Source organism: Notamacropus eugenii, chromosome 2 (assembly GCF_028372415.1).
Source record: "Notamacropus eugenii isolate mMacEug1 chromosome 2, mMacEug1.pri_v2, whole genome shotgun sequence".
NCBI classification, from domain to species: Eukaryota; Metazoa; Chordata; class Mammalia; order Diprotodontia; family Macropodidae; genus Notamacropus; species Notamacropus eugenii.
In genome coordinates, this window is record NC_092873.1 from 92,801,853 (window position 1) to 92,815,248 (window position 13,396).

Consider the following 13,396-nt stretch of genomic DNA (forward strand, 5'->3'; position numbering starts at 1 on the left):
GGTGGAGGTAGGGAAGAATTTCTACCCAACTTTTAAAGACCAGATTAAGTTTCAGTCCTAGATGGGAAGTAGCCCAGACTCACTGTGCTCTCTCAATTCCTCTTCTCTCTTCTTGTGTTCCTCAAACTTCGCCCCGCCCCCCCCATCCTTCACTTGCCTGTTTTTCAGCATAGCTTTTCAGCTTTCTTTCACCTTAGAGTCCTTAGTGCTAAGTCTAGCGAGAGGAGACTGATGTGTCTAGTATGTGTCACCTCTCTTATCCAGAGGTCATTTCTCCATTCATTCTTTTGTTTCACATTCTCTGAGGGCCAATTGAATTGAACAGACACTTATTAGGTAACTATTACATTGTCAGGCACCGTGTTAGATATTGGGAGATAAAAAGGCAAAAAGGAAACTGTTCCCAGTCTTGGGAGCTCACATTCTCCATGACTGGATCACATCTAATAGTGACTTTGACTGAACATGAAGCTATATGTTGATTTATTTCATAGTGTCTTCACAGAACCACAAATTTAAAGTAGAAGGAATCTTTCTCTTTTTATGGATAAGGAAGCAATGTTCTAGGGAGGAGAGCTGCTGTTTGCCCCCAGTCACACAGGTGATAGGTAACAGAGCCAATATTTAGACCTAGGTTCTCTGACTCCCAAACCAGTACACTTTCCACTGTATGAGACTCCTTCTTTGTCAAGTTCTTCATAGAATTTTTCTCTATCCTTTGCGAAAGATTCTGATGCCAAGCTTGATCACAAATGTCAGTAATCTTAGTATCAAGGAGGCTGAGTTTGGAGACCTATAGAGCTCAGGGGTTCTGAGCCACAGTAGGCTAAGACAATCAGGCGTCTGCACTAAATTCAGCATCAATATGGTGACCCCCTGGGAGTGGAAGGCCAATTGACTATATAAGGAGGATCAGACCAGTTGAGGGCAGAGATGGAGCCAGTGAGAACTCCCATGTTCATTCATAGTGGGATCAGGTCCATGAGTAGCCCCTACATTTCCAGCCTGGGTAAGATCCTGTGTTTAAAAAAAAGGAAAAGCTGGCAAACAAATTGAGGTCATCTTCACCTGTTTGCTTATTTTTATTTTTGCATACTGCAAGAAACAATGATCTAATGTTTAATGAATGTTTATTTAAAAACATATTTGTTTTTTAAAAATTATTTGTGGAACTCAAAACCTTGTGGAAATGAATGTTGAACATTTAAAATTAATTAATTAATTAATAAGAAAGTCAGCCTTAGTGCCAGAAAAAATACTTTTAATTTCTGGAATAAAACAAGCATTGTACAGTAAAAATAGATGACTATATATGAAACTACAAATCTACTTACAACTTGCTGTTCTTTTCAAATATACAACAAAATCATGTAAAAAATTACTGGTTATTAATATATTTTCTTTCATCACCTACACTTCCCTGCATATACCATTCCCTCTCCCTTCCAGAGAGTTGTCCCTAATGACAGATACCAAAAGAGAAAAAAAATCAGCCAAATCAATCAATATATTGCAAAAAATCTGGCAATATATTAGAATGTTCCACACCAATGGACCTGATTGACTGCTCTTGTTACGAAGCAATAAATCAATAGTAGAGTGAGGGGAAATATGGGTGAATAGACAATCCTGATGACCCTAGTAGCCCCTCAACATTGTGACACCATTATGTTATGCCATGTCTCCCCCAAATACTTTCCCTTTCTCTGATTTCTAAAGCTCACTCTTAGAACTTTATGCTTTTAACTTAAAGTTTTGATTTCTGTTAAAATAGAATATTAGCCCTGGATAGATAGAGTGAGAGGAGGGACACTTTCATCTGTTTTTAGTCATTTATATCTCAGTGTAAATGAAGAAACTAATTTTTTTTAATAGAGGAGAATGACTAAACAACAGGAGGAAAGTGATTGGACTCCTGCTGATATCTACACGACAGAACAAGGAAGGGGTGTGAATAACATACCACCACCATATAAGAAGACTGTATCAGGAAGAGAAAATTTAAGGGATGAACAGTCACTTATTTATGCATTCAGTAAGCATTTATTAAGTGCTTACTGAGTTTGTGGCATTGAGCTAAGCATGAGGAACAGAAAAACAAAGATGGAGGAATCTTTTTAGGGAAAACAACATGACTGTAGATAATTAATTGCAAAACATATACAAAATAAGTACAAAAGAGTTTAGTGGGGTAAGGAGGGCACTAGCAACAGGTAGATTAGGATCAATCGTATGTAGAAGGTAATTTTTAAGCTAAATCTTGAGAGAAACTAGGGAATCTAAAAGTGAGAGATAAAGGGGTGCTATATTCCTGTATGTCTCATGGCTTAGTGGGTATAAGGTGCTCTCTTTTACCCAGAAGCTTTGGTTCTAGATTCACATGAAACTAGATTCATTTCTAGGGTATCTGACCCCAAAGAGGGAATTCAGGTTCTTCTCGCACTTTCTTACTTGTTATGCCTCCAGATCTGGGGAAAATCTCTTAAAGCTTAGATGTGTCTAGGGTTTCACAAAAGTTATTGATAGGGTCCTTTCCATGAAGGTATTCAATGTCCAAAGTAGATCAGGTATGGGACAGCTATTTATGCTTCCATCGAAAAAAAATGCTTAAAACACAAAAGGTTCATAAATATGCATTGACAGTTAAAACATTTATACTCTCCCAAGCCACTGATACATAAAACATGAAAAACTTTGTGTGACAGTTGCACAGACATTTCTTTTAATCCAGATCTGCAGTGACTCAGCAACTCACTAAAGGTCCACATCTTTGAGTCAGCCATGACTATGCATAGTACATTTTCATCCTGCTGGTGGTTTGTATTAGATATGAGAAGTCCCTCCCACTAGGTAGCCATCATCTAGATCCAACAGGTCTTGACCTCTTGAACTTACAGGGTCTGTCAAGGCTGGAAATATCCATCTCATATCCACAACTGTTCATTGTGTTCAGAGGAAGAACCATAAAGAACAAGAAGTAGTCAGAGGTTTTAGGTCTGGACTCAGTCTTGCCCAGAACATACTTTCATTGCCATATGTGAACAGCTGCTATAGCAATGGGGTGAAATTAAGGACTTAGAGTGTGTTTTCCATTTTTAATTTTTAAAAATTTATTATTTATTTTTAACTTCTTTCCTTTTTAAACTGTGAGTTCCAAATTCTGTTCCTCTCCCCCTCTCTCCCATTTACTAAGAAGGCAAGCAATGATATTATTTGCACTAATGAAATAATGCAAAACATAATTCCCTATTAGCCATTTTTTTAAAAGCAAGAAAAATAAAGAAAATTATACTTCAGTTTGCACTCAGAGTTCATCAGTTCTCTCTCTGGAGGTGGAGAGCATTTTTTTTTTAGCGTGAATCCTTTGGAATTGTCTTGGATCACTGTATTGATCAGAGTAGCCAGATCTTTCACAGCTGGTCATTATTACACAGCATTGCTGTTACCATGTACAATGATCTCTTGGTTCTTCTTACTTCCCTTTGCATCAGTACATACAGGTCTTGCCACATGCATGTCTTCCTTTGATTGAATCCAGGCAGGTAAGAGTGAGGTGCCCCCATGGCAATCTTTCATCTGCCTCCCAGCTCAGGTTTAACAGCTAACCCCAAAGGTCCATCTTTACTTTGAGATAAAGAGATCACAGATAGGACCTTTACATGTTCTGAAGTTGACACAAGATCGCATCGACCACGTACATTGTATATTCTAAGGATTGGGCCCATTGACCAGTCACAGTCCCTAATTACATTTCTTTATGTACTTGTTCTCCCCACCCCCTATTAAAACAGAAAATTCTTGAGAGTAGTGGTTGTTTCATTTTTTGTACTTATAACCCTAGCACCTAGCACAGTACCTAGAACATAGTAGGAACTTAATAAAAAATTAATAATTGATGGATTTAATATAGCCAGCTAAGCACTCTTTTTGAATAGTTTTAAAATAGAAATATATGTAACATTTTATTGTTCAGTTGTTTCAGTCATGTCCAACTCTTTGTGATGCCATTTGGAGTTTTCTTTTTTTCTTTTTAAATAGTATTTTATTTTTTATAATTAATGTAAAGCAATTTTTAACATTCTTTTTAAATAAAATTATGAGTTCTAAATTTTCTTCCCCCCTCCCTCCCCTCCTTCCTCCCTAAGACACTAAGTAATTTGATATAGGTTATATGTATACGATCATGTAAAACGTATTTCCTTGTTAGTCATGTTGTGAAAGAAGACACAGATTAAAAGAAAAAACACACAAAAAAAGTGAAAAATAGTTTGCTTCGATCTGCATTCAGACTCCATCAGTTCTTTCTCTGGATGTGGATGGCATTTTTTCATCATGGGTCCTTTGGAATTGTCTTACATCATTGTATTGCTGAGAATAGCTGTCATTCACAGTTGATCATTGTACAATATTGTTGCTCCTGTGTACAATGTTTCCCTTGTTCTGCTCCCTTCACTTTGCATCGGTTCATGCAAGTCTTTCTAGGTTTTTCTGAAATCATCCTGCTCATCATTTCTCATGGTACAATAGTATTCCATTATATTCATATACCACAACTTGTTTATTTGGGGTTTTCTGGGCAAAGATACTAGAATGGTTTGCCATTTCCTTCTCCATCTCATTTGAGAGATGAGAGAACTGAGGAAAACAGGATTAACTTTCCTCATGGTAAGTATCTGAGTTTGGATTTGAACTCAGGAAGATGAGTCTTCCAGATGTCAGATTTGGTACTCTATCCACCACTCCACCTAAGTGCCACATGCAACATAGCAATCACATTATAGTTCTCACAACAGGCAGTAAATATACCTATGGGACAGCTAGGTGGTGCAGTGGATAGAGCACCAATACAAGAGTCAGGAGGACCTGAGTTCAAATCTCACCTCAGACACTTGACACTCACTAGCAAGTGACTAGCAAGTCATTTAACCCCAATTGCCTCATCCTGGGTCATCTCCAGTCATCCTGATGAATATCTGGTCACTGGATCCAGATGGCTCTGGAAGAGAAGTGAGGTTGGTGACCTGCACAGCCCTCCCTCACTCAAAACAAAGTCAAGCGCAAGTCATGTCATCACTTCTCTGATGGCAAGGTCTTCTTTGGCAACGAAGGACAAACACACTAGCTTTTCAGCTGGTATCAAGTTTTTCTATGCATATACACTCACCATACACAATGAAAAGAAGGAAAATGAATTAAGTATCACTTATTTCAACTCAGCAGAAAGTTTTCAATATAAGTCCATTCCTCCTTTTTTAAAAAAAAAAAAATTATTTTTAATTTTCAACATTCACTTCCCTACCTCTCCTCTCCCCTCTCCAAGACAGTATCCAATCTGACATTGGCTCTACTTATGCATTCATATTAAGCATATTTTCCACATTAGTCATGATGTAAAGAAGGATTAGAACTACTGAGAGAATCCAGGAGAAAGAAGAAACAAGAGAAAAAGAGAACAAATCCATTCCTCTTTCTTTATCTAGTACTACTTAATGGATGGCATCATGCCTTAATTTCCTATTCATGTTTGATTCATTTAATTGTGTTTTTGTATGAATATGAGGAATAGGAAGAAAGCCAGTTTGGCTGAATTGTCAAGTGCAGCAAGAGGGATAAAGTATAACAAGGCTAGAGAGGCAGGTTGGGGCCAGATTGTGAAAGATTTTAAATTCCAATTAAGGGCATTTATATTTGATCCTAAAGTTGCTAGGGAGCCACTGACAGGTGTTGAATAGTGGAGTAACATGGTTCAGAGATGCATTTTAGGATAATCAACTTAATAGTTGTGTGGAGGATGGATCAGAGCAGGGGAGAGACCAAGTAGGAGGCTATTGTTGTAGTCCAGGCAAGAGAAGTGAGGACCTGAAGTAGGATGGTGAAGAGAAGGGGACTATGGGAGACATGGCTTGGAGAGAGACATGATGATTTGGCACCTGCCTGGATATTAGGATGATTGGAAATGAAGAGTTGAGAATGACATAGGTTGGATGCTTGCATGACTCTGGGGATACCTTTGAAAGAAAGAGGGCAGTAAGAAAGAGGGTGGATTGGGGGGAGTTGACGTAATGAGATGTGTGAGATCACGATCCGTCCATGGCACTCATCTTATGAGGATCCATCCTATCAAAAGTGAAAAGTAGGTGATGGATCAGCTTACTCTTTGAGGGGCCCCTGCCACTGTCAGGAGGTAATAAGGGGCAAGGGCTGAGTCTTCTGAGGGTTTTTCCCAATGGAAGCTTTATTATACTTTTCTATTAGGGGAGGGAACAAACGTGTGTGCCTGTGTGCCAGTCTCTGTGCTAAGGGGCTTTTCAAATATTATCTCATTTGACATTATCTGATATTATTTGATGCTATTCAAACATCCCATCCTCATAACAGCCTTGGGAGGAAGGTGACATCATCATCATCATTAATATTATTGTAAATAATATTTTTCCAATTACATGTAAAGGTAGTTTTCAACTACCTTTTTTTTTTTTTATAAAATCCTGAACTCCAAATTTTTCTCCCTCCCTTCCTTCTCTCCCCTTCCCCAAGACAGTAAGCAATCTGATATAGGTTGTACATGTGGAATAATGTTAAATACATTTCCGCACCACTGTTGTTGTTGTTGTGTTTGTCCTTTGTTCTCGAAGAGGACCATGGCATTAAGGAGATTACATGACTTACAGTTGACTTTGATTTGAGTGAGGGAGGGCTGTGCAAGGTCACCAGCCTCACTTTCTTCTCCTGAGCCATCAGGGTCCAGTGGCCTGGTATTCATCAGGATGACCAGAGATAGCCCACTCCACACCATTAGTCGTGTTGTGAAAGAAGAAACAGAACAAAAGAGGAAAAACATGAAAACAAAAAACAAAAAAATGTGAAAATAGTATGCTTTGATCTGCATCCATATGCCCTAGTTCTTTTTATGAATGTGGATAGTATTTTCCATCATGAGTGGAAATTTTTATTATTATACCCATTTAACAGTTGAGGATACTGAAGAGAATTGTCTGCAGTCATTCAGCTAGTCTGAGGTCACATTTGAATTCAGGTCTTCCTGACTTCTAAGCACTCTACCTGATGAGGGCTGGAGGGGGGAAGGGCGGTACAGGAACTCCAAGACTGGAATTCCTTGCATGGGCCATCTGGAGAAGAATTCACAGACTCAAGCAATGTTGAGGTCAAGGTAAAGATTTTCTACACTTTTCAGTGCGCGAGAGTTCTTAGGGAATCTGCAACCTTAGAGGGGTACAGGTAAAGTTTATATAGGATATTCTATAGGAAACATGTTCCAAATATGCTAACTAGGTGTTTTGGGGTAGGATTAAGGAGTGGTTAGTTCTTAAAGGAACATGCACTTTTGGTATCTACTACACAGGTATTTACCCAGAGTTCATTGGGAAATAGCCCAAAGGGGGACTACTTGGAGGTGTGGTTTTAGGCCTGAACTGTCTCTAAGTCAACTAATGATCAGGGCTGACTGAGAAATATCCAGGCTGCTCTCATCAATGTCTTGTTAGACAAGATAAATGTAAGGGAGTATACGTATGTCTAAGTCTAGAATACATATGATTGGTCAGTGAGTAGTAAATATCATTATGACCATGCATGGCCCATTCAGCCAGTACACAGCTGGTTCAGAATAATAAGTTCTATAGGTCAGCTGGCTGCTGTATCGGGAATGGAGATAACAGTTATTACTGGGGCAGGCTGTGTCCTTGGGCTGCTGAGAAACCTCCTGAGATAGTGTTTTGAAGCTAGGAAGAAATGTGATTTTAGAACTGGGGTCCAAGCACATGCACCCAAGCATCCCATCATACCCACTGTACCACATATCTGCCTGAGGATTAAAACCCGAGGAGCTGGGTTTTAGTAAATGAAAACCTCAGTCTCCCTACACAATCAATTAGTCAGGATTTATTGAGTGCTCTTTATCTATTCAGCCCTATTCATCAAGTTTAGTTTCAGAGAGGAGATATGGATCCATGAAGAGATAATTAAGCACCCAAGCTGGGATGTACACAAATATCAATGAATGGCACAAACAGAAAGTGCGCACAGAGTTAAGAGGAAGGAAAGATCTCTGTGATCCCTGAGGCCACCTAGAATGCCTTGAAGGAGGGACAAAGACTTCCATCCCACAGTGAAGGAGGAGGAGGGGGAAGTTTCAGCTGCCAACAGCCAGCCGTATCCGGATCCTGTGCTGCTCTGATTCCCATGGAGAAAGTCCTTATCTTGCTGGGGTTTGCCCTAGTCTTGGGCCAGGTGTCTTCCAGATTTCAGGAAAAAAATTTGAAACTGAAGGTGAGGTTGTTTTCATGTCATTTACAGAAAGATTCTGGGGGCCTGAAGTGAGGGTTGGGCTGAGAGCAATCAGCCATTGACTGGGTAGTGTTGTGTGTGTGCTGTGCTAGGTCAGCCATGAATAAAACATTTAGGTTTCGCTCTATAAAAAGACTGATTCAGAATCAATTAGTAAGTTGAAAAATATTTATTAAGGGCCCACTATATGCCAGGCACTATGGTCAATGCTGGGGATACAAAAAGAAGCAAAAGATAGTTCCTGTTTTCAAGGAACTCTCCAATGAATGGGGGGAGCAGTAAAAGAGGCCTTGGAGACCTTGGAGTCCAGGGGTCTTTCATTTTTTTCTGTGTCATAATTTCCTTTGGTAGGTTGGGGAGGCCTGCGGACCCCTTTCAAGGAAAAAGTCTTAAGTAAATGAAGAAATGCTAAATTTCAATTAGAGGTTAGTGAAAACTCCTGACCTAGTCCACAGTCTTCATTTTATTGAGGAAAGATCTGCAGGTAGGCAGTGATGTGGCCAGAACAGAACACCGGTGCTCTTCTTGTTCTTCTGTGCCATTCAGGTGGAGAAACATGGAACTAGGGCTGAGGAGAGGACAATGTCCCTCAGGGCTTGCTTTTCATGATTCTACATGTTCAGATTCAGAACAAGTTTTTCAAAGCATGTTCCAACCAAAGCACAGGAGGAGAAGTGAGGAATCGAATGTGTCCCAGATAAGTGACAGTTGTGATTCAGTGGCCACCTTCTCCAACGCTGGTCTTCAGCCTTAAATTTCCAGGTCCAAGGTCAAGGACCTCCCAGACTATGGTGGGAAAAGCTTGAGATGTGGAATAAGGATAGTGAATTTGAATCCTGCGTTGGAAACTTACTGGCTGTGTGATTTTGGGCCAGTCATTTAACTTTTCTCTTACTTGCCTTATCTGTAAAATGGGGATGAAAATGGTCAGGCTAGGGTTAAACCCTAAAGCAATACACAAAGTTTTGCTGTTCACTCATAGTGTCTGATCCTTGGTGATCCCATTTGGGGTTTTCTTGATAAAGATACTGTAGTGGTTTGCTGTTTCCTGCTTCAGCTCATTTTTTTACTGAGGCAAACAGGGTTAAATGACTTGACCAGGGTCAGCTAGTAAGTATCTGAGGCTAGCTTTGAATGCAGGAAGATGAGTCTTCTTGATTTCAGGCCTGGTATTCTACCACTGTACTACTTAATTGCCCAAATACATAGTTTATAATAATAATGATAGTTTAGAATTATAATAATTATAATCCTTTTATTACCATCACCCAGTGTCCAGTTCTCTTTCAACAAGTGTATCTCTGCATTTCTTCTCCATCGTCATCTCTCCCCCATCTTTCCTCTCTTACCCCACCCTCCTTGTCAGTCTGTTGGTGGAATTTCATGGACAGCCACTCCTGACCAAGGTATTCCACAGGAGATCTATTTTCTGTTTTCCAGCTGCTCAGGGCTGTTGAAGAGAGAGGAGGTGGGGCTGGTGGCTCATGAAGGGGACAGGGGAAGAGAAAGGTGGAGAGAACAAGAGGAGGGAATAAATAAAAATAGCTAGACACGGCCCCCAGGCATAAAAAGGTAGGAGAAAACTGTAGACAGCCTGTTGGGGTAGGCCCCTTCCTGGCCCCTATTCCCCATCCCAGGCTCCAGAAGAGCCCCTGGCTCTGGAGGGTAAGGAGAGACGTAATCCCTATGTCATTACAGGCCAACGGAGAGGAATGTTACCAGCACTCAGATTGCAGAAGCAACTGCTGTCTCATAAGCTTGTACAGGGGCCTGAACTTTTGTGCTCCCAAAGGGAAAATAGAGATGCTATGTTTGCCACAGGTGGGTTACCAGGTAAAAGGTCCCAATTCATGAGGCCCAGCTATCTCTGGGGGATAGAACTGGGTCTCCCCCGCTGGGCAGGGTCACAGCTAGTTGGGAAAAAGAGGTGACTTTCTCCCCTAACCCCTAGGGCTAAAAATAAACACATAAATCATACACATGCACACACACATATATCCATACACACCATCAGCCCATAAATTCTGCATCTTCCTCATTCACCAAAGCAAAGCAGGATGGATAGGTTGATTTCTTTCCAGGTTTCTCTTTGGGACTTTCCTTTGCCTTTCAAGGCTGCCCTTAATGTTCCTTGTAGTAGGAAGTGGGCTGTGTAAAAGGTGATTTTCTGCCTCCCACTTCTCACTCTTTACAGCAGCCTCTCCAGAATACCCCCTCCTAGGGAGAGCTCAGAGAGTCCTGCTTGGGGGTGGGGGGTGCCAGTGCTCTGAAGTGATCTATCAGGGCAGACCTTTGTTGCCTGAAGAGAGAGCCCCTCTTCTTCTTTGTAATGCTTCCACCTCAGAAAAAATGGAGGAAAAGGGGAAAGTAACAATCAATCACTTGAGCAGGTTGTCCAGGCTTGGCCGTGGCTGGCCCTGCCTCTGAGAAGACAGATTTCTGGCTGCCCCATGATGTGACCCCAGGCTCCCCTGTCTCCCTCCTGCAGACGACATCAGACACCACCATCCTTTGTCCCTGCCACTGGGGCCTGAGTTGCAGATCTATTGATCACTTGTGTCCCCGCCGGTGCCTGATGTTTTAGAGAATGGAATTCGGTGTCCACGATTCTCCGTTCCACCTGATGTGGCAGCCCCCTGCCTCCTGTACATCTCCTACCATCTTCTTCCTCTTCCTCACAGCAGGCAGCCCTAACCAGCATTAAGGATCAGGTTCCTAGAACATTAAAACTCCTAGCTGATGACCTCACACGGGCCCAACTTGCATCTTTGTCTCTGAGTGGCTCTTAGGGCTCTACTGGGGATGGGACAGGGCCAGAGAGGATGGAAGATGCAGCAAAGAGAGAGCCCTGAAGGGACTTAGGAGAACTCAGAGGAAAACTTGGAGAAAACCCCAAATAGGGTCATGAAGAGTTAGACACAACTGAGATGACTGAGCCACAACTGAGATAACTAGTTTCAGTAGTAACCATTGAAGAATAAAAAAAAATATGGTTCAAGGTAGGTGTTTTTGTGAAAAGTTTTCTCTTTTGTAAAATTTGTTATATACGTCTATGCTACTATCATGGAATTAAAAAAAGAACAAGTATACTTTAAATAAAAAGAAATTCTGAGTAAAAAATAATAGTAATAAACACAGTGAAGTACAACAAAGCTTTCTCCATGTCTGAAAATGTATACCTCATTCTGTTCACATAGGCCACCACTGTCCTGTGGGAGGCACAGTTCCCCAACAGAACTCTGAAGTCAGGACTGGACATTTCACTGATCAGAGTTTGGAAAGTTTGCTTCAGTTTGTGGCTGTAACTTTTGGGTACTTCCTGAAGACTATCTTCTTTTGACACACATCTGGTTATGTCTTAGCTCCAAATTCTACAGTGGTTCCCTACTGCTTAAGAGTTAAAGTTCAGACAGTTTAACCTACTGTTCAAAGCCCTCAGTGATCTGGCACCCTTCTACCTATTCATCCTTATCTCCTTCTATGCCCTGAATTTCCCCACCATGTTTTTCCTCGTGTGATTCCCCATGCCTGCAGAGTTAACCCCTCTGAGGCCTTTTGAATTCCTATGTACTCTTGAAAGCCCAGATAGAATGTTACCTGATCTAGGAAGACTTCATAGATTCCTGCCACCTCTCAAATTTGGACCCAGACTACTCCTGCGATTCTACCCTTGCCTATCTATCTCACCCCCAGGAGATCTGTTCTTTGATCTTATGATTACAATGACCAAACATTCCCTGTTCAGTTTCTCCTTGGTTAAGATAAGAGCCTTGAACAAGAAAACCTTTTGGGAAATCTGTGAGCTAGGCTAAGTAGAAATGCTACCTGTCCTACTGGGACATATCAGACTATTAACTTTTTTTGGTCTTTTTGACACGGAATCTCTCTATTCACTCAGATTGGAAGTGTAGTGGTCAATCACCAGCCCAGTCTCAATACTGATTAGTATGGAAACTTTAACTTGTTTCTAGCTTGGGCCAATTCACCTCTCCTTAGGGAGCCAGGTGACCCATCACTTCCAACAGGCTTCCCATACTGGTGCCAGACAATGCAAACACCTGGTTGACTCTAGTCTGACTACTGCTCAGAACTCCCAGACTCAAATGGTCTACCAGTCTCTGCTTGGCAGTCTCTGAATAGCAGGAACCTCCATGCCCACTAATTGTAAACTTCTTGAAAATAGTTATTGGGTCATTTTCCATCTGCATATCATAGAATATGCCTTGGACTTGAAGTTCAAGGATTCAACTTCTGGTTTTGACAATTACCAACTGTGTAGCCTTGGGGAAGTTTCTTCTATTTTTGTGAGCCTCAGTTTCCTCATCTGTAAAATGGGGATAGTACTTGCATTACCTCACGCTAGTGTGGTGAGGAAAATGCTAAGGTAAAATACTATGTCAGTGTGAACTGCTATTTTTAACGTAGCATATGTAGGTTCTGTGTTCACTTTCTCAACTTTTGATAGCACTAGTAGGTCAGATCTGTAAAATTTGACTACTTCTCACCCTAAGGATTCTAGGCATATATGTGTGGGTAAGTATGACCCTGAGAGGTAGCAGGCATCTTCTATACCATTAGTACAATATATTCCTCCCAGTATCAATTGCACAGTATCAATATCCAGTCAGTATCTCCCCTAACCTTAAATATCAATTTGTTTAGTTATCTCTTTGACACAATTGACAACCGATCGATATCTCTTCATTATCAATTAGCCAATTAACATTACTTAGGTTTAACAAAGAAATATTTATGAAGAAAACACAGTAAGACTCAAAATATAAAATCCTCTATAATCAGGAGTTTCTTTTTTTATACCACTTCGGTCTCTAGGAAGAGGACGCAAAGTGACTACTACAAAAACTTCCTCCTAACAAATTCACTTTTGAGTGTGGCAGAACCAATAAACAAGTCACTTCCATGCTCATGGTACTGGTATTTCATCTGTCACGTCAATTTCTTGCAGAGTTGGCCCAGTTGCTCTAGCTACCAGTAGACTCTACAATGAAACTCCAGTGGCTGGACCAAACACTTGCTCTGTGTAGCATTCACAGCTAAGTAGAGCCCACATTCTTAGCTGATAATCTTG

At 40.9% G+C, this 13,396-nt stretch overlaps 1 protein-coding gene across 1 annotated transcript; it reads left to right on the plus strand.

The window, feature by feature from the left end:
- The first annotated feature begins 8,165 nt into the window (after nucleotides 1–8,165).
- On the plus strand, nucleotides 8,166–11,323 carry CLPSL2 (colipase like 2). Its single transcript, XM_072638417.1, has 3 exons — nucleotides 8,166–8,289; nucleotides 10,006–10,128; nucleotides 10,796–11,323. Exons 1-3 carry the CDS (start codon nucleotides 8,203–8,205, stop codon nucleotides 10,889–10,891), a joined length of 306 nt encoding a protein of 101 aa, XP_072494518.1. The 5' UTR covers nucleotides 8,166–8,202; the 3' UTR covers nucleotides 10,892–11,323.
- The last annotated feature ends 2,073 nt before the right edge of the window (nucleotides 11,324–13,396 follow it).